The following is an 18,633-nucleotide window of genomic DNA, read 5'->3' on the forward strand; positions in this document are numbered from 1 at the left end:
AATGTTTATATAAAGAGACATGGCAAAATTATTTTCTATACTTTCCTAATAAAGAATCTGCCATGATATACAGAACATAATAGAGTTATTCCAGAGCTGAAAGTTCAAAAACTGCTCATTATAATCCTTTGCACAAGATTGAGTTGTTAATTGGTTGACTGAAAGAGTAATTTTTATAATTACTGAAGGGTTGCCACATATAAAGTCTTAATAATAATTTTATTATTCCTAGGTATTTTTAGTGTTACCATTGGTAATAACCATTTATAAAGCACTGGAAAATACATTTGTTGTTATTCATTCGGTGACTGAAAAAATTATACTTTTTTCTGTATATATCCACTGATCTTTGAATTATGAGTAAATCTCTAATAAAAAAACTGAAACAGAGAAGTCTCATTTTGATAATCTTGAGGTGAATTGTTATTCTAATGTGATCGAATGTTTCATGTTAGTGCTTCCTTGACCAATCATTTCTTCAAAGTTAATGTTTAATGCAGTATGATGGGTAATTTTATAAATGAAACCTAAATATTTATTTAGATCCTTACTGCTCTTTCATTTAAAATAAACTCAATTCAGCTCTAGCCAAGAAAGTTTCTTTAAACATTTCCACTCAAGTCCATCCTTCCTGAACTGAAAAGGGCATATATTTGAGTAAAAAACTATGTATACCTGCTACTCACTTATTAACTATTTCACTATCATACATTTCACTTCAGTGACAATAGTAAAAAATATACTGTCTGGCTCTTTTGCACCTTAACAGTATATATCTGACATTATTGAATGCCCAGTTGTGAGGCAAAAGTAATGCTGGCTGTGATGGTTAAAGTATGTGTCAACTTAGTTGGACCATGATTCTCAGTGGTTTGGCAATTACGTAATGATGACATTTGGCAGTTGTGTAATAATGTAGTCATCCTCCATTTTGTGATCTATTGTGATCACCTTCCATTATTGCATAATACCCGGTTTTACATAAAAACCTGGTCTTTGGAACTATACAGTATTTATAAGTGAGGAATGAGTATATATACTTTGCAATACTCCAGTATTTTTATATTTTAATTAATGAATTACCTCAATCAAATCTTATTATATAAAGATCCCATATATCTTCCGTGGCTATTACAGAGACATACTAAGTAAATATTATCTTTGGAGAATAGTTATTTCTTAAGATATCAGCTCAGTATTTACTATGTATTATTTTGTTTGAAAGAATTGAATAGTAATGTAATTAGATTTTCTTTAAAAAAATGACTATTTCTATAATATTTTATAAACAAATCAGACACAGAGGTATCTGTTTGCCTTACTGTTGTACAGGATCTCAGCGAATCAGTGATAGTGACATCTCAGATTATGAGGTTGATGATGGTATTGGAGTAGTTCCTCCAGGTGCGTGGCTGAAGAGCATGGCCTGACTTCAATGTGCTTCTTTGCTTGTTTTCACTGTCAGCTTCCAGACTTCTTCAGGATACTTAACTAGAAATGTGTAGTACAGAGAAACCAGTATTAATTATTACATGGTGACTTGAGTTACGAAATATTAAAAAAAAAAAAGTTTTAAAAGAACTAGTACAGTCATGCATCGCTTAACATCTATTTGGGGAACATCCAACCTCATATAGTTTCATGGTCCCATAAAATTTGGAAGTATATACAATGGTTCATAATGACAAACAGGACCTACTTTGCAAGATACATCAAATTCTTATTCTTTCTGTATTATTATGTTAAAGATGTTTTAGTGTATCTGAAATTGTTTCTTAAATGCTTTTTATGCATCGAAAGATACACTGTATACTATATACTATAGACACTGTATACTATATAAGTCAAACGTGGTAATGTAGGATAAGCACTGGACTGGGGTAACTGCAAGTCAACAGTTGAGACCTACCAGCCACTCTCGGAAACCTATACAGATCACTATGAGTTGGAATTGACTCGACAGCATACAACAACAAGAAGTCAGATATTTGACTCACCCACCTGTCCTGATTATGTACAGATCTGATTTAGAAATGAGACTCATTCAGAATCTGAGGACTGCCTGTATATATGGTGTTCTCACAATATCCAAACAGCATAAGATCCTATTTCACAGAACATATCATTAATGTTATGCGATTCATGACTGTATTTAACAATTAGCATCCCATACTTATTGCATTTAGTCAGGTTCTTCCTTAGAAGCATGGCTACCTAGATTAAAGAAATCATTACTTCACAATGCTCTGAGCATAAGAGTAAGTGTGTAATTTGAAAGGCTTTGGCCCATTTAAAAAAATATAAACATTATATGCTTCTTTATTTTATATTGTATTTCTATGCTTTTCCTTCCTCCATTTCTGAATGTAACATAGCCCTCCATGGAATATACTGAGAAAGATGCATGGCAGGGTTTCAAACTGCATGTGGCATGGCTATAATTTTAATGGTTTTGTGATGTGTTCACTACTTATTATTACCTATAATGTATGTGTATGCTTTAAAATAAGGAAATGCTTTAGAAAGATTTAACATTTGTTTGAAGCTAGCATTTTTTGTTACTGTGTAAGCTAGGAAAAGTTTCTGTGACATTGTACAATTCTAATCTGTTTCACATAAAAGTTTGAGTAAAATCAAATAGCAAAGCCTTATTAACACTACTCCTGTTATATTCCCTTGATATTGTAATAAAAGGTAAGAAAATATTCAAGTAAGGAAAAAATAGAGTCAAGACCAGAACTTAAACTTTTTAAATTGTTAAAGACAGTTCTTTAAGACTATGCTGGGGTATGTACCCTTGGTTAAAGTAATTTCAAAGATGAGGATGAATTTAGTTTGAGGACAATAATTGAAAAAAATTATGGGTTTTCCATCAAATTCCAAGTTGAAAATTTGGAGAGCTACACACAACTTTATTGAAACTAGGATAAATTTATGGAGAGTTCTCTAAAATCAGATTTTATTTCCTTCCTGGAATTCAGAGAATTTAGTATTTAAACATTATATGAAAATAGCAAACAGTCTTAAAGCAATAAATAATGTGTGTCCATCTCCATTAGGTAATACTGTATTATATCATAGTATCAGTAAGTTTTGAATTATTGATCGTGGTAGATAACATTTCATATATTACTACCTGTTTTTTATTTGTAAAAGCATTATAATGCTTAAATACCTTCTCCACTGAACTTTACATGCAAAATTGAATAGCATATTGGAGTTTTATGAAATTAAAAAGTGTTTATACATTAAATCCATTGGCATACTCAAATAGAGATCAGATGATTTCTGGTAGGAAAAGTCATCAAACCTTCCTGAGAAGAATCTTGGCTCTTAATTAGTCTTAATATTGCTTTTACTAAGTCATCTAAATAGACTATGCTTCTGTGTGTGATTCCCACATTATATTGACCTAAAGTATCATATTTTTAATGAGACAGGATAGTGAATGAATGAATGACTAAAAGGGCAATGGAATAAATAAATACAAAAATGGGGAGTTTTGACTCTTTTTCTGAGAGGTTACATAGACAACAAGTTGTAAGAAGACAAGGTAAAAGTTATGGAACAAATATAGATGGAATTAGTACTTGGACATTCCCCAAAAATATTGAATTCTAAAAATACGTACATTCCACACCAAAATAACTTCATGATGTTTGGAAACATACAATCTCTTTTTCACACAAAAGAAGTGTATAAATGATCATTTCATTAATACTGCTCCTTTTTATCTAGCATTTAAAATAAGAGAAAAATATTGAATAGAATATAACTAATAAAGTACATAACCAGTCAGATATTTTAGAGGTTCTTCATAAATCTAATAAAGGGAGTAATGCAATTTGTTTATATTTCCAGATGTAGTTTTTGTTGATCCAAAGTACATACTTGTAGCTAGTAAAGTTGTATACATGGGACAAATAAAGTGCTGCAAGGTATACACAGGATATACACAAGATATACACAAGATATGCACAAGATATGCAAGGAAAGATGAGGCATTGGTAAAATAAGGACAAAAGTTAGATAAGCTTAAATTAAAAGATAAGTTAATAAATGAATGACTTAATAATATATAATAAAATAAATGAATACACTATGCATTCACATACACTTTTAAAGTTTGATTGCAGATTTGGTTCTATGACTGTTGTTGTTGTTGTTAAATGCTGTGAGTCGATAGTGACCACTATATAAGGTTTCCAAGGAGCATCTGGTGAGCTTGAACCACCAAATTTGCAGTTCAAAGGACTTTGCAATCGTATGCATTAGCCCACAGAGCCACACCAGAACTCCTGTGTTTACCAGTATCTGATATTAAGAGAATAATTGTTTCGATCTGAATGTGAGTTCTACATATACTTAATGTGCTTAGTGAAGTCTTGGTTGCATATCCCCAGAAGAAGCCTAAAAGCTTATTTCTAAATGATTTTCCATAACTGAACTTTAATTTCCTGATAACACCTTAGTTGTTTACTTTTAACCACAAAATTTTTAATTTTCCTTTTAATAAGAGAAAACAATGACTCTTATGAAAAAATTAATTGCTCTAAATTGGGCTTGAAGTTACTGTTTTATCTTTATCAGATCAGAAATGATATAAAACTTTCTACTTCAAGTGAAAAGTAGCTGTTGGGATTTATTTCTAATGTAATTATATTAACTAGATTAACTGAATTATGATGATAATTCATGTAATTATGTAATCGTTTCAGGTGTCCAGGATAAACTTGATGATATATTCTTTGTGTTGCTCTTATTAAGTACCATTGAGTTGGTTCCAACTCCTAGTGACCCTGTAGAGGGGTTCTAAGGAGTGGCTGGTGGGTTTTAACCACCAATGTTGTGATTAGTAGTCCAGTGCTTATCCAACAGCACCCCACCAGGATACCTTGGGCTAATTTTCTCTGCATTATTTCCATAGTCATCTTCACTCCTACACTACGTGCATATATGACAATAGCAGTATTATCTGCAGTTTTTAAATTCTTTTTTTTTTTTAAATAGTGAAGATCTGCTACTCTTTATTGCAAATTAAAGTTTATATTGGAAGAAAAAATCAAATAGCATTTAAAGAGACACCAAGTTTCTAAGCATTGACCTGTATACTAACTATAGTTCACTGTTCTGTTGAAAATCACTAACTCATTCATTTTTTACATTTAAAGTAGTATCCCAATTCATCATAATGTTTGAAGCATCATCTGTCATATTCGTATTCATAATGGTATCTTTGAACCAAACTGTAACCTGTTTTTATGCATGTATATGTTACACTCTGTGTACATATACTTAATACTTTTGATGATAATGCTAATAATACAAATTGCATGGCATTTTATCTTAATAGATCAATGGCTGCTTTTGATGTAATTTTATATCTCCACATTAATGTTTATATTTTATAAGAATATTGACTAATTTGTTTTGTGGACTCTTACCAGTAGGTTATAGGTCTAGTGCTAGAGAAAGTAAATCTACGACATTAACTGTGCCAGAACAGCAAAGAACAACTCATCATCGCTCACGTTCAGTATCTCCTCATCGCGGCGATGATCAGGGAAGGCCGCGTTCACGTTTACCAAATGTGCCATTACAGAGGTAGGCTTTGAAATGGACTCAGTTCCTGACTTTTTAAGGAAAATGTGATATAAATATACACAAGACTCTAATTGAAATGAAATAATAGTTTGGCCGGTCAGTTTTTTTCTGAATCATTTCTAGGCAAAATACATTTTATTACTCAACCTATGCAATATTTTGTTAAGAAGTTTCTCAGAAAGTGGAAAATATTTATGTTCCAAACTCAATTTTTAAATAACTCTGTTGTATTTTTTTGTTGTTGTTACTTTTCTTTCCTTTCAGGAGAAAGTGTATGCTAATGAGTCAGAACTGTGGTGTGAAGTGGTAGAGGATAAGGTTAAGAGGAAGAATATGTTTTTCATAAATTTACAGATTTCAAACAGAAAGATTGTCTTTTTGAAGCATTTAAATGCTTGGGAAAAAATGTGTAATTTAGTGCTTTAGTTCATCTTACCCTGAAATGCACTTCTGAAATTTTAATTAACTATACTTATGAACCAAAGGTTGGCAGTTCAAAGAAACCAACTGTTTCCTCGAAACCCTATAGTGGGTGGCTAAGAGTCAGAACCGACTCTACGCTACTTAACAACACATGCACGTGAAGATTGTGGTCCTTTTTTGATTGAAGAGCAAAAGAAAGTTGGGGAGATGAAGCATAGACAAAATACTCCAGGAAATAACCCTTAACTTACTGATAAAATAGGATTTTGGTCATGATGCTAACACTTTTTAAGCTCTATCACTGCTTGCCAATTTGATTGTTGTCAATTCTTTTTGCTTAGTCTTTCAACCCTTTATTGGGAAAATGGTACACTTTGACATATATAAATTTTTGTATCTTTTAAGGAGTTTAGATGAAATTCATCCAACAAGAAGGTCACGTTCTCCAACCAGACACCATGATGCCTCCCAAAGTCCAGTTGATCACAGATCCAGAGATGTGGATAGTCAGTATTTATCAGAACAAGACAGGTATTTGTCCAAACCATGATCTCAACATTAATTTTCTTTTGCTCTGCTTTAATTTATGGCAGATATCTTGGGCATAGTACAATAGAGAGTAAAAGTATGTCGTCGCTCAAAATGGATCTATTCTCAAGGAATAACTGTTAAGATATTCTAATATAAATGCAATACTAGGGAATAGTTGGCTAGCATTGCATTGTCATATTTATGCTTTATTTTACAAACAAAATTTATGAATAGTTTAAAATGTATAACTTTTCATTTACTTAAATGCTGATTTATATTATAGAAAACGGAGCTTACATCATCAATTTTCAAAAATTTTATCTTTTGCAGGCTGCAATGTTTGGAATGTTATTTATGGTAGCTATCCATGTAGTTTTGGATATAAGTTATCTGAAAAACAGTTACTATTGCAGAGTTAATTTGAAAACTTTGGCAATAATGTTTTTGTTATATACTTCTTTTTCAATAAAGTATTTACATGAAATGTCTATGAAGTACAAAACCTAGGGATAGATATGTATTTAAGTTTAGTTCTGCATAGGATTATGAATAAATATTTTGTGAACATAATCTCTAATTAGTCTGTTCTGTGACTCAATTGTTCTACATGTCTGCAGACTGTCTTCTCAGAATAACCACATGCTCATACAATATGCTTCATCATGAGCTCAGGATCCTATTGTAGATTTTATGAGACCCATTTTGTTGAGTAGTCTGCTCATTTTTAGACATGGTAAAACTTTCAGTGATGAGTAAAGAAGTGATAATGAAATTGAATGATTCTTGTGATGCCATGTAGTCAAGAACAGAGTAAAAGGTTCTTACTTCCCCAATTATCACCCAACTGTGGGAAGTGGTGCCATGACTTCCAAAAAAAGTGGAGTCATAGTGTGTACTGCCATGGGGAAGCTCTCTGAATCAGAACAGTCTTCAGATGATTCACCTTCACTTGAGTGAGGGGCACTTGTCAACTTTTTTGGGGGTTCCATGAATTCAGGTGAGGAGGGAAAGCAAAGGCCTTCTTGGTCAGAGTATCCAATATTGTGAAATAAACTTCAGTGTAGAAAAAGTATTAATTTTTAAATTAAATTATCCTGATCAATTATAAAAGTCTGAATTGGTTATAAAAAATAATAGTCTGACATTGCATTTTCACGTGCTATAAAAGCAAAGAAAACTATCACACTTAAGTTACTAAAAAGAGATCAAAATGTTAGGGTTCTCATTTGTATCAGAAAAGGCCATATTTATAAGCCTTTTCAAAGTCGTTAAAATATCCCAATATCTAGAAGTAGATTTCCCTATGTTACTTAGGGAAGATTTCTTTTTAGTGTTTTTTGTTTGATTTTGTTTGTTTGTTTATTTTGATAGTCTAGAAAATAACGTTTAAATACTGCAGCAAATGAGAAACAGCTAGGACTTCTACCATAATGTTTGTACTTTATTGTTTAAGTTTTTAAAATACTGTCATGTTTATTTTTGTTTACTCTCTCAAGCAAATATGCTAGTGCATACAATCTGGTTTCTTCCCTTTTATGTTTTCATTGGCATACCACTGGCATAATCCATGTCATTTAATGCCTCATACTTTATATCTGTTTCACTCACCATCCATCCTGTCTGTGCAGTGAGCTTCTTATGCTGCCCAGAGCAAAACGAGGACGAAGTGCAGAATGCCTACATACTACCAGGTAAATACAGGGATTTGGTGACGGTGACTGTTCTGTGATGACTCACTTTCCATTCTACTATTCTTCCGTCTCTCCTTTACTCGTATTGATATACAAATAAGGTAAAATATATCTCCCAAGTTTTTGAAATTCTTTTCATTTTATATGGAGGTCATGGGAAAGGGCCCAAATATATATCAGTTCTGCTCCAGGCAGCCGGCTTTGCTATCTGTATATTAAAAAATCCAGACTAAAAAGGCTCTTTGGAACAGGCCCAATTTCTACAAATGAAATTCTTAGCAGAGTCTTCAGGCATTCCCCCATGCCCATCACACACATCTGTCTAGTCACAAAAACTCTGATCTTCTGTGCATGGCAATGTAATCGTTTTTATGATTGCAATTTTGTTCTGTTTTAACTTGTTTTGTTGTTCTTTTGATTTCCTTTTAAAATCTACTGTTAATTTATATTCTATTGGCTTTCAGTGAAATCTTTATCAGTTCATTTTTAATGGCTAAGCTTTATTCATCTCCCTTCTTGATAAAGAGTGAAGGTGTTTGGCCTGTTAACATCTAAAATTCCTTCCCTGGGCCCTCTCTGAATTCAGAAATTCTACAATGCAATCATTCCCATAAAGGCATGTAATAAGGATTGTTGTTGTTGAGTGCCGTCTAGTCAATTCCGACCCATAGCAACCCTGTGTAGGGTTTCCAAGGAGCAGCCATAGGATTGGGTGACTCTAAATTGGAGCTTAGAACCTGATGCCAATTTTTAGTCTCATTTCATCTTGAATTTCATATTCAAAATAAAACCTCTTACAGATTATTCATAAATACAGTTAATAGATATCTATTGGTAATTTGTAGTAAACAGAAAATCAAGAAGTAGTAATTCATTTAGACAAATTCTTTATTAAAAAATGGACAAATAACAAGTCAGAAGGAAAGAGCTATATGTAACTGAAGACCTGTGATGTAAGAACAGATATAAGATTCAGTTTATCTATGTAGAATAATGTTCAATAGTATAAATATGATTGGGATAATAAGAATTCTTAAAATATGTATAAATATAAATTTGTCGTATTGCTAACTAATGTTTACTTTGGGTGCTACAGGAAAAACTGAGGTAATACTAGTTCTGCTTGCCAACCAGAAAAATGACATAAAATCATAGCTATTGTGAAAGCTTGAATCCTTTGTAATAATAAACTATCCAAGCTTATTATTTGTTCATCCCAACAAATAATTTGCCAATAGGAATAATTTGTTTAAAATTCAGAAAGTTTTTTCATAAGCCTGTTAAAGTGACAATAACTTATAACCAACCAACAGTGACAAAAGTCCTTTATGTTAGGCACTTGATTGTGTATGCCTGGCACTGAGTACGTGGGTGTTTCTAACATACTCACATCAGTAGTCTAATTAAATAAAATAGCTACAGATGTCCTCCCTCTTTTTTGGTATCTCTATAGGTGAAATATCAGGAAATGCAATGTATGATATAGTTGCCTCATATTGTATAATCATATCTTTAAGATTGATGCTCTATTAATAATTCTAAACTCCATTTCTCTTCATTTTTTAAAAAAGATATGACCAATTTATTGACTTTACATTTCCTGATTTAGTTGAATAATCATTTGTATATGCATACATTTTAAAAACAGATAATAACTCTGTGAAGGCAGATCACACTCTGTTACAGATATTACTACAATAGCATGAGCCATATAAGCATAGCCAGGTTACACTGCCATGTTTGTACTCGTGTGTTTTTAAAGGTGTTTAATTTACACCTAAATAAAAATAGATACTAGCATATGTATATATAAATAATCACAGCTTTTCATGACTGCATCAATAATGTAACTTTGATTTAATATAAATTACAGAAGTGTATTTGTAGTATAACCACATATGGGTGAAATCTTAATTAAAGCTCTCAAAATGAATCATATCATATTCACTTAGGACTTTTTAAAATAAAATCTGGGAGTACTACTTTCTCTAGAAAACATGAGGAAAATAGCATTTATTGAGTACCAAGCACAGTGTTAAATATTGAATATACTTTATCTCAGTTTCTTGACAGTAATTATATCATATGAATATTATTCTCACTTACAGATCAGTAAAAACATTGAAAAAGTTTAATTTGATAAGCAATAGGGTAAGAATTCATAATCTATTTGATATTGTGCACTAAATTAGTACTTCCAAATATATGTCCTGAGGAATGGTCCTGAAATATACTCCATTAAGTGTCTGTGAGTCAAATAGACTTTGGGAACACTGCATATTAAACCCCGTCCTTGGAGACGTACATTGCACAGCACATTAAAATTATGCAAAAAAAATTTAGTCTCATTTTGTTTAATCTTATTTTCCACCAAATTATTCAAACACCAAGCCTATTTTCATAAAATATGTTCTGAGACAATGGTGCTGTGAATAAAATACTATAGATGCCCCACTATATCTCAGGTACTTCAAACGTGTTATTCCATTTGATTCTCACAACAACTCTGTAATTATTTCCCCCACTATGTATATAGAGAAACAGAGTTAGAGACTGGAACTGAATTAGCCAGGTTCAAGCCAGGGAGAGGTATGAAATTAGACCTTTAGACTATAAACTCCATGCTTTGTTCCCTTCTGTGCTAACCCCTCTTAGAGAATTCCTGAAAAAAATCACTTTGAGACAACTGCTTAGAAAAGTCGTATAATAGCTTGTAACTAAAGCTATTTGTTTAAAGTTAGAAGTAGAAAAGAAGACTTTAATCTCTAAAGCTAGCTGAATCCTTGCTTCTGTAAAGTTTATCCTCAAGTGTGCTGCAAAATGATACTTTAATACATTTTAAATAGAAGCTTTAAGGAATTTAGTTTGATTTGGCTATTAATATTAACATGAAAAAGCCAGTGGAATGTTTGATATTTAGTATGTCCTTAGCAAACATCTATTCCTTCACTTATACTTTAATGAACGCTGAATATGATTTAATGGAAACTGAAATGAATAATGGATTTTCTTGATCAGCAAGGAATAATGTTAAATTATTTAAAATAATAATAATGGTAACTAATTGTCTTGGCCTAGTGTGCCCTTGTTAATATGGAGATTCCATGAAGCCCTCAGAGATTTTAAACAAATCAGGTAAATTTGTGCCTTGTTATTGCCAATTCAAAAATTCAAATTCTGCTTTGCATCCAATGAACATCTCACCCTGTGGTAAATTTTACCGAAGGTCAAATTTGGATCTGGAAGTCGATCACTACAAAGTATTTACTTCTTTGTGGATACTTTTTGACCTTGTGTTCTTTTCTTTTTTTACTGTAATCCAATACTATCTTCAATAGCACATCCTTATAGTGCAGGTCAACTCTTTGCTGATGACATTAACTCTTTTAGACATAATATAACACTCAAATAACAAAGTATTTGATTAGTACTTTTAGCTTTGGGTTGTTTACTTTCCCAAGAAGCAGACAGACTAGTAAATTTAAATATTGGTTCAAAGTGATTAGTAGAGTTGAGTTAGGAAATATTTTTTATAATTGAGATAATTAAATTATAATTTTGAATATATCTTAACCATGAAGCTATATATCTATAATTTCATGTTTTTATAATCCTAATCCTTCCTTCAAATAATTATGTGGTAGTTTTGAGCAAAAAGAAATGCACACACACATACACATAAAAAAGAAACATTTCTGTCTGTAGTCTTACAGACCTTTCAATTCTTCATATCTTAACAAAATTAGTTTTACATATATTTTTCTGTCTCCTGCTTGTGTATATTATTATGTTGCAGACATCTTGCTAGGCACTATAAAACTTTAACTCCCAAGATGGCTGTGTTAGAGAATGGTTCTCACTGGGATATTTACAGGATAAATCCATAACAGTGAGTCCCAGTTATAAACCAACCCCTTAATTCCTTGCCTTTAAAAATAGTAACTTTACATTGTAATAAAACGATAATCTTTTCCTGTGAAATTAGTTATACACAGAGTAACATTAAATTAATTGTATCTAGAGACAGTTTAAATTATAAAACTTAATAATTCTAGAATGCCCCTAAATAAACACTGTTTACTCAATTACATGAATTCTTGCTGTCTTCTTTGTCTTGTATTGTTTGTTTTACTTGATTTTAATTATGAAAATTTTATTTTTGTAAATAATTTTAATTTGTCATGCTCAATTGTGCCTGCACGTACGTAATCCACATCAGTGACTAGACAGAACATGCCCTTCATCACAAATGCTTTAAGTCAAGACTGTTGAGATCTACTGATGCAATATTAGCTCGCTGAGAACTGATGGAAGTGCTGCTGACTCCCACTTCCCTTGTCTAATGTGAACCAAAGCAGTTAGTGGTAATGTTTATTTCTCTTCTGGTGTCCTTCATTTTGTTTTGGTGTGGCATCTGTTCTCAGTAATGAAGTTTTAGGCATTTTGTTTTAGTGCTTTCTGTACCCAGATTTTTCATAAGTAGGTGTGATTTAGTATCATTTTTCAGCCTGAGACTCTTAAAAAAAATTATGCAAAGCAATTCAAGCATAATCTTTGTTTAGTTTCATTTTCTAAACAAAATTTTCACTGCCATTCTGTCAGCTCTCTCACACCCTTATGAACTGAATCACAGTGATTCTACATTTTATGTAAATGGGACATTATTTTCTGCTTTACTCTCTAACATGGTCTTCCTTTCTTTGTTTTCTTTGTCTTTCTCTTCTACCACTGGATGCAATGCACTGGCACTAGTGAACTGCAGCCCTCCCTTGACAGGGCTAGGAGTGCTAGTACCAACTGCTTGAGACCAGATACTAGTTTGCATTCACCAGAACGAGAAAGGTATAAAATAAAGACTTTCTTAATTTCTTATCATTTGTACTAGTGTGGTTTTTTTTTTTTTTTCTCCAATCACTTTGTTTTGTTCCATGTGACTCTTTCATAAGTTAACTCATTCATGTTCACTTCCCGAACTGTCTACACTCCCCATCTCTTATACATGTCTGTGTAGAGATATGAGTATGTGGAAAAGTTCATGGGTACACATACACATATTTCTCTGTATGTTGCAAATGATGTGATATAATTTGTAACTGCTTCTGGCTGCTGCTTTTCTCCTTTTGTTGCTGTTCAATAGTTTTATTTATTAGAAAGCCTTCAGTATGCTGATAATGTTACAGGTCCAGTGAGTTACCTTATTTTAAGGGGAAAATAACTTCTCTATGAGTTACACTGATAAATAGTATTTGTAGGCTTAACAAGAATCTTTCATAAGCTCAGCATAGGAATTATGTTTAAATAGAATGCTTATTTTATACATTTGTTTTTGTTTTTTTTTAACCAGCATGGTTTTGACACATATAAAGTTATTAGGTTTTTACATTAAATTCTATTTTGACACCAAAAAAATAGAATGTTCATCATATATTTCCTGGTGCTGTATAAAAATAAATACACATAATATATTTGTTTACACACACACAGTTTTGCTTAAAATTTTGAATTGACTAATAAATATTTCTGATTTTACTTCAAGTGCATTCAGTGATTATATGTTATACTCTCATCTAATTGTGAGTTGCTGATTTTTCCGTTATGATGGAATGTTCTATTCCAGTAAACTTGGTTGTAATTTATAGTCTTGGTATAATTTTTGTTTCTTCTTAATTAGAAGTTATTCAGAGGAAATTTGCAAACTAGCTCTTTATAGATACTGAAGAAAAATATAACTGACTTCTTCAGAGTCTGCTTAAAGCTTTCCTCTAGCAATCTTTCTAGTCTGGTACTATTTGTTTATTTGCGAGATGTTTTACTTCTGGAATTGAATTGAATAATTGTTGTGGTTAAGTGCTGTGAAGTCTGTTCTGACTCACAGCAACCTTGTGTAAGGTTTCTGAGGAGCAGCTGGAATTGAATAATAGAGGCTGGTGTATGAACCTATTTTTAAATATCTTGATAAGATTCTACTAAAAGTCTACCTTTAAATGTTTTATTATTTTATATTTGTAAAGTTTGTAGCAGACAAATTTGAAATCTTAAAATATATTTTACATCCCTTTACACTACCTGTAAAGATTTATAGCCTCGGAAACCCTGTGCAGGGTCGGTATGAGTCGGAACAGACTCCATGGCACACAGCCACCACCACCACCTATATAATAGAAAAGATTTTAGCTAAAATGACTATACCAAAACCAAAAACCCACTGCCATTGAGTCTATTGTGACTCATAGTGACCCTGTACAAGTTTTTCAAGTTGTAAATCTTTACTGGAACAACTATCTCATTATTTCTTCCAAGGAGCAGCTGGTAGGTTTGAGCCACCAACCTTGTGTTTAGCAACCCAATACTCTATTATACCAAAAAAAATTTAATTTAAAAGAAGCAAGTAAATTTTTCTTTAGTTATTATAACTTATTTATATGAGGGGACTTCAAAAAGTTGTGGAAAAATTGGAATTAGAAGATGGAAATCATTCCACAAACTTTTTGAAGTCCTTCTTGTATGTTTCAGTTAGTTTTAAAACAAGGATCGAAATGTAGAAGTTAGTGGAATTTTTTTAATATGTGTAACCTATTATTTTTAATATCTGTCAGTATTGTCTAATAGAAATATAATGTGAGCCACGGATATTATTTTAAAGTTTTTACTATTCATATTCAAAAGGATAAAATCTGCGAGCGAATGTGCTAGACCACAAGGTCAGTTGTAATTGGCAGTTCAGGTTCACCAACCACTCCTCGGAAACCCTGTAGAGGGTCGCTATGGGTTGGAAATGACTCAGCAGCACTTAACAACAACAACAACATTCTTAGGAGTGGAATTGCTGGGTCATATGGTAATTATATTTAACATTTTTTGCTGAGTCCTGGTGTGGCACTGTCATTTTGACATATAATCCTGAAAATTGCTAATGGAATATTTTGCATTTTTTTCCATACTAAGTCTTTCACTTTCCATATTTGAGTGTTCAGTAACCACATGTAGTTTGTGGCTACTGTATTGGACAACACATGTCTTTTCTTATGGTGAAGCCTATCAGTGTATGTTCTCTTGTGACACCAAAACCATACAGATGTGTTTGTGGATTTAAACTTAAGTATTTGTGAATTTAATCTCTTAGATAATAATTCAACCAGACCACAATTATCACACAGGTCAGCATTAATTTTGAGTGTGAATTGCCTTTGATAGAATCAAAAATAGATTTAAAATCTTTATTCACTTTTTATATTCATTAAAGAAATCAAAGGGGATAGAGATTGGTATTGCAAAGATTTATTGGGGTCACTTTATTCCCAAGGAGATAGAGTGAGGTAAGTTTTCATTACAAAAAATATACAAGTAGTAGATATGATGTTTTGAAAGATGTTGTTGTTATTAAGTGCCGTTGAGTAGGTTGTGACTCTGTATAGGGTTTCCAAGGAACAGCTGGTGGTTTGAACCGTTGACCTTGTGGTTAGTAATCCAGTGCTTATCCTACAGCACCACACTAGGACTCTGAAGTATAGGAGCCCCAGAACCTTTATTTTGCACATACCTATAAGCAGCTTCAAAGCAGAAGAATTAACAGAGGTGATTTTATTTTCTTTGGAAAATGTATGTACAGACAGGATATGTGGACTCCTGGTGTGGCATTGTGGATTAATGCACTGAATTGCGAAGTCGGCTTAAACCATAAGATTGGTGGTTCAGGCTCACCAGTTACTGCTTGGAAACCCTATACAGGGTCGATATGGGTTGGAAGCAACTCAACAGCACTTAACAACAACAACAAAGATAGGATATGTAATGGGTAGGGAAGAGGGAAGGGACCCTGGTGGTACAGTGGATTACAAATTGGGCTGCTGACTGCAAGGTCAATAGTCCAAGGGAGAAAGATGAGGCTTTCTACTCCCATAAATATTTCCAGCTTCTTTACCCCTATACAAGGTCACTGTGAGTCTCAACTGATTTAACAGCACACAACTACCACCAACAGGGAGAAGGAGACTCAGTATTTTTTTAAGACTACTTAATTTATCTAGTTAACTATAAAGCTATAACAGTAGATAAAATATTAGATAAAATAAAACATAATTACACAGTCTTAAGTTAGTAACAGGACTTCTGGTGTGACGCTGTAGGATCAGCATTGGACTGAGAACCCTAAGGTCGGCCGGGCAAACCCACTAGCTGCTCTTCAGAAACCCTATGCAGGTTGCTGAGTCAGAACCAATTCAATTGCACTTAACAGCAACAGTAACAAGAAGACAGTAACGTATTTCCATGTCCTTGTGAACTACGAAGGTTAAACACTTTGCTGATTGTAAGTCATTTTAACCGACATTTATATGCTATTTTGCCAACTTAACCCTGTTTTCTAAGTCTCCTCTTTAAGTTTTAGAACAAATTAGGTTATGTGTTAAGGAGCTCTGGTAGCGTGTAGTGGTTACTACTTGGGCTGCGTTATAACCTCAAGGTCAGCAGTTAGAAACTACCAGTCATTCTGCGGGAGAAAGATGAGGCTTTCTGCTCCTGTGAAGATTTACAGCCTCGGAAATCCTATACAATGGGTGAAATTGTCAAAGCAGTCTCAATATCCAACAACAAACTTTACTAACATTTCAGAAGCTAGAGGAAAGACCAGGCACAGATGAAGGTATTCATTCCTAAAGGAGCCTGAAACTATTTTATCCATCTTTTCTTCCTTATTAAAATGATTTGGCCTAGGTTAAAAGCTATATTTAGGGCAATGCATGTGATAACAGTTTGGCAAAGGAAGCAGTTTCCATTTTGGAGCTCCTTCATTTCACATTGTTGATTACACAAAGAGAAAAACCTGCTTACAGATTGTCCATTCCCCAAACCAGTGATGCCCCATAAATCAATAAATCTCAGTCGAATCCGCAGCAGACTACCTAGAAAGGTTAGTTATAGTTTACCAAACACATTTACAAGTTAGGACTCTTTCATCTTTTCAGTACAGTAGCAAACGACTGCATGTTAACAAGGAGACCTGGTCAAGGTCATTGTTAATATGCCTGTGTGAGGTCACTCATTCCTGACTTCCCTGCTAGGGAAGGAGAGAGAACGTTAAAGGCCTATTAAACCTTCCCTTCCCATGCTTTGAAAGAAATTGTGACTTAAATATTTGGTGACACAACTTTTAGAACCCATGAGGAATAGTTACTTTTCTTAGATTTTTTGTCTTTTTCCTTGACCTTTCATAGCATTCATAGTCTTAACAGACGCCTCCTAAAAGGTTAGTCTAGACTACTGGTCTCCATTGTTTATCCTTTAGTATAATAGGAGTTTTGGTGTGGTGCTGTTCGATAAACTCTGGACTGTTCACAGTAAATTAGGCACTTTAAACCGATCAGCTACTCTTCAGTAACCCTATACAGGATCTCTGAGTTACAGTCAACTTGGGGACACTTAACAACAACAGCAAAGTAGGGTCTTAGCTTTCTGCCAGTCTGACTTCTATTGCTTTCCAGTGCCGTACCACTATGCCAAAATTATCCTATGGGTTATATTGTTGTTGTTGTAGTTAAATCCTCCTATAGAGTTGGTCCTGACTCATAGTGACCCTGTAGAAGGTTTCCAAGGAGCAGCTCATGGGTTTGAACTCCTGACTATGTGGTTCTCAGTCCAGTATTAATGTTGTTGTTAAGTGTCGTTGAGTCATTTCGGACCCATAGCGACCCTGTATAGGGTTTCCGAGGAGCAACTAGTGATAGGTTCCCTACTTATACGGCAGTATGTTGCAACATTGAAGCTCTGGTAGCGTAGTGGTTACGAATCGGGCTGCAAATCTTAAGGTCAGCGGTTCGAAACTACCAGCTGCTCCGCGGGAGAAAGATGAGGCTTTCTACTCCCGTAAAGATTTACACCCTCGGAAACCCTGTACAGGGTTGCTATGGGTCGGAACCGACTCGACGGCACTTAACAACAACAACAATGTTGCAACATTTCACAATAACAACTATCATTTGAACCAATCATCATTAAATTACTGTCTACAGATTGCCTCTGCTTTGACACAGTCTCTGTGCAGCTTCTCTTCCTCACCTACCCCAAGCCTGTAAGTTTTTCTTTAGCTTCATGCTCAGTTTTCCTATTCCTTCACCTGTATGCTCCCTTGAGAATACAGTGGCTCCATACGATAAGCACTGGACTGTGAATCATAAACTTGGCAGCTGTACAGGGTTGCTATGAGGCCGAACACTTAGCAACAACAGTCCCACCCTAATCCTTTTACTGGTGTAGCATCAGATCACATCATGGGGGATAGCTGGTGGTGGGTGGTTATGTGCCATGGAGTCAGTTCTGACTCATAGCGACCCTGTACAGGGTTTCCGAGGCTGTAAATCTTTATGGGAGCAGAAAGCCTCATCTTTCT

The 18,633-nt window shown here is 33.6% G+C and overlaps 1 protein-coding gene across 1 annotated transcript in view; it reads left to right on the top strand.

Annotated features, from left to right (window-relative positions):
* Window positions 1-18,633, top strand: part of LOC102835640 (regulating synaptic membrane exocytosis protein 1-like) — a 678,398-nt gene that overhangs the window by 465,057 nt on the left and 194,708 nt on the right. The window contains 8 exon segments of the mRNA XM_006835784.1: window positions 1,333-1,404; window positions 5,448-5,604; window positions 6,433-6,558; window positions 8,187-8,249; window positions 12,046-12,122; window positions 12,433-12,480; window positions 12,483-12,537; window positions 12,993-13,091. Of these exon segments, the coding sequence (XP_006835847.1) occupies window positions 1,333-1,404; window positions 5,448-5,604; window positions 6,433-6,558; window positions 8,187-8,249; window positions 12,046-12,122; window positions 12,433-12,480; window positions 12,483-12,537; window positions 12,993-13,091 (697 nt within the window).

This window comes from Chrysochloris asiatica, unplaced genomic scaffold, assembly GCF_000296735.1.
Source record: "Chrysochloris asiatica unplaced genomic scaffold, ChrAsi1.0 scaffold00019, whole genome shotgun sequence".
NCBI lineage: Eukaryota > Metazoa > Chordata > Mammalia > Afrosoricida > Chrysochloridae > Chrysochloris > Chrysochloris asiatica.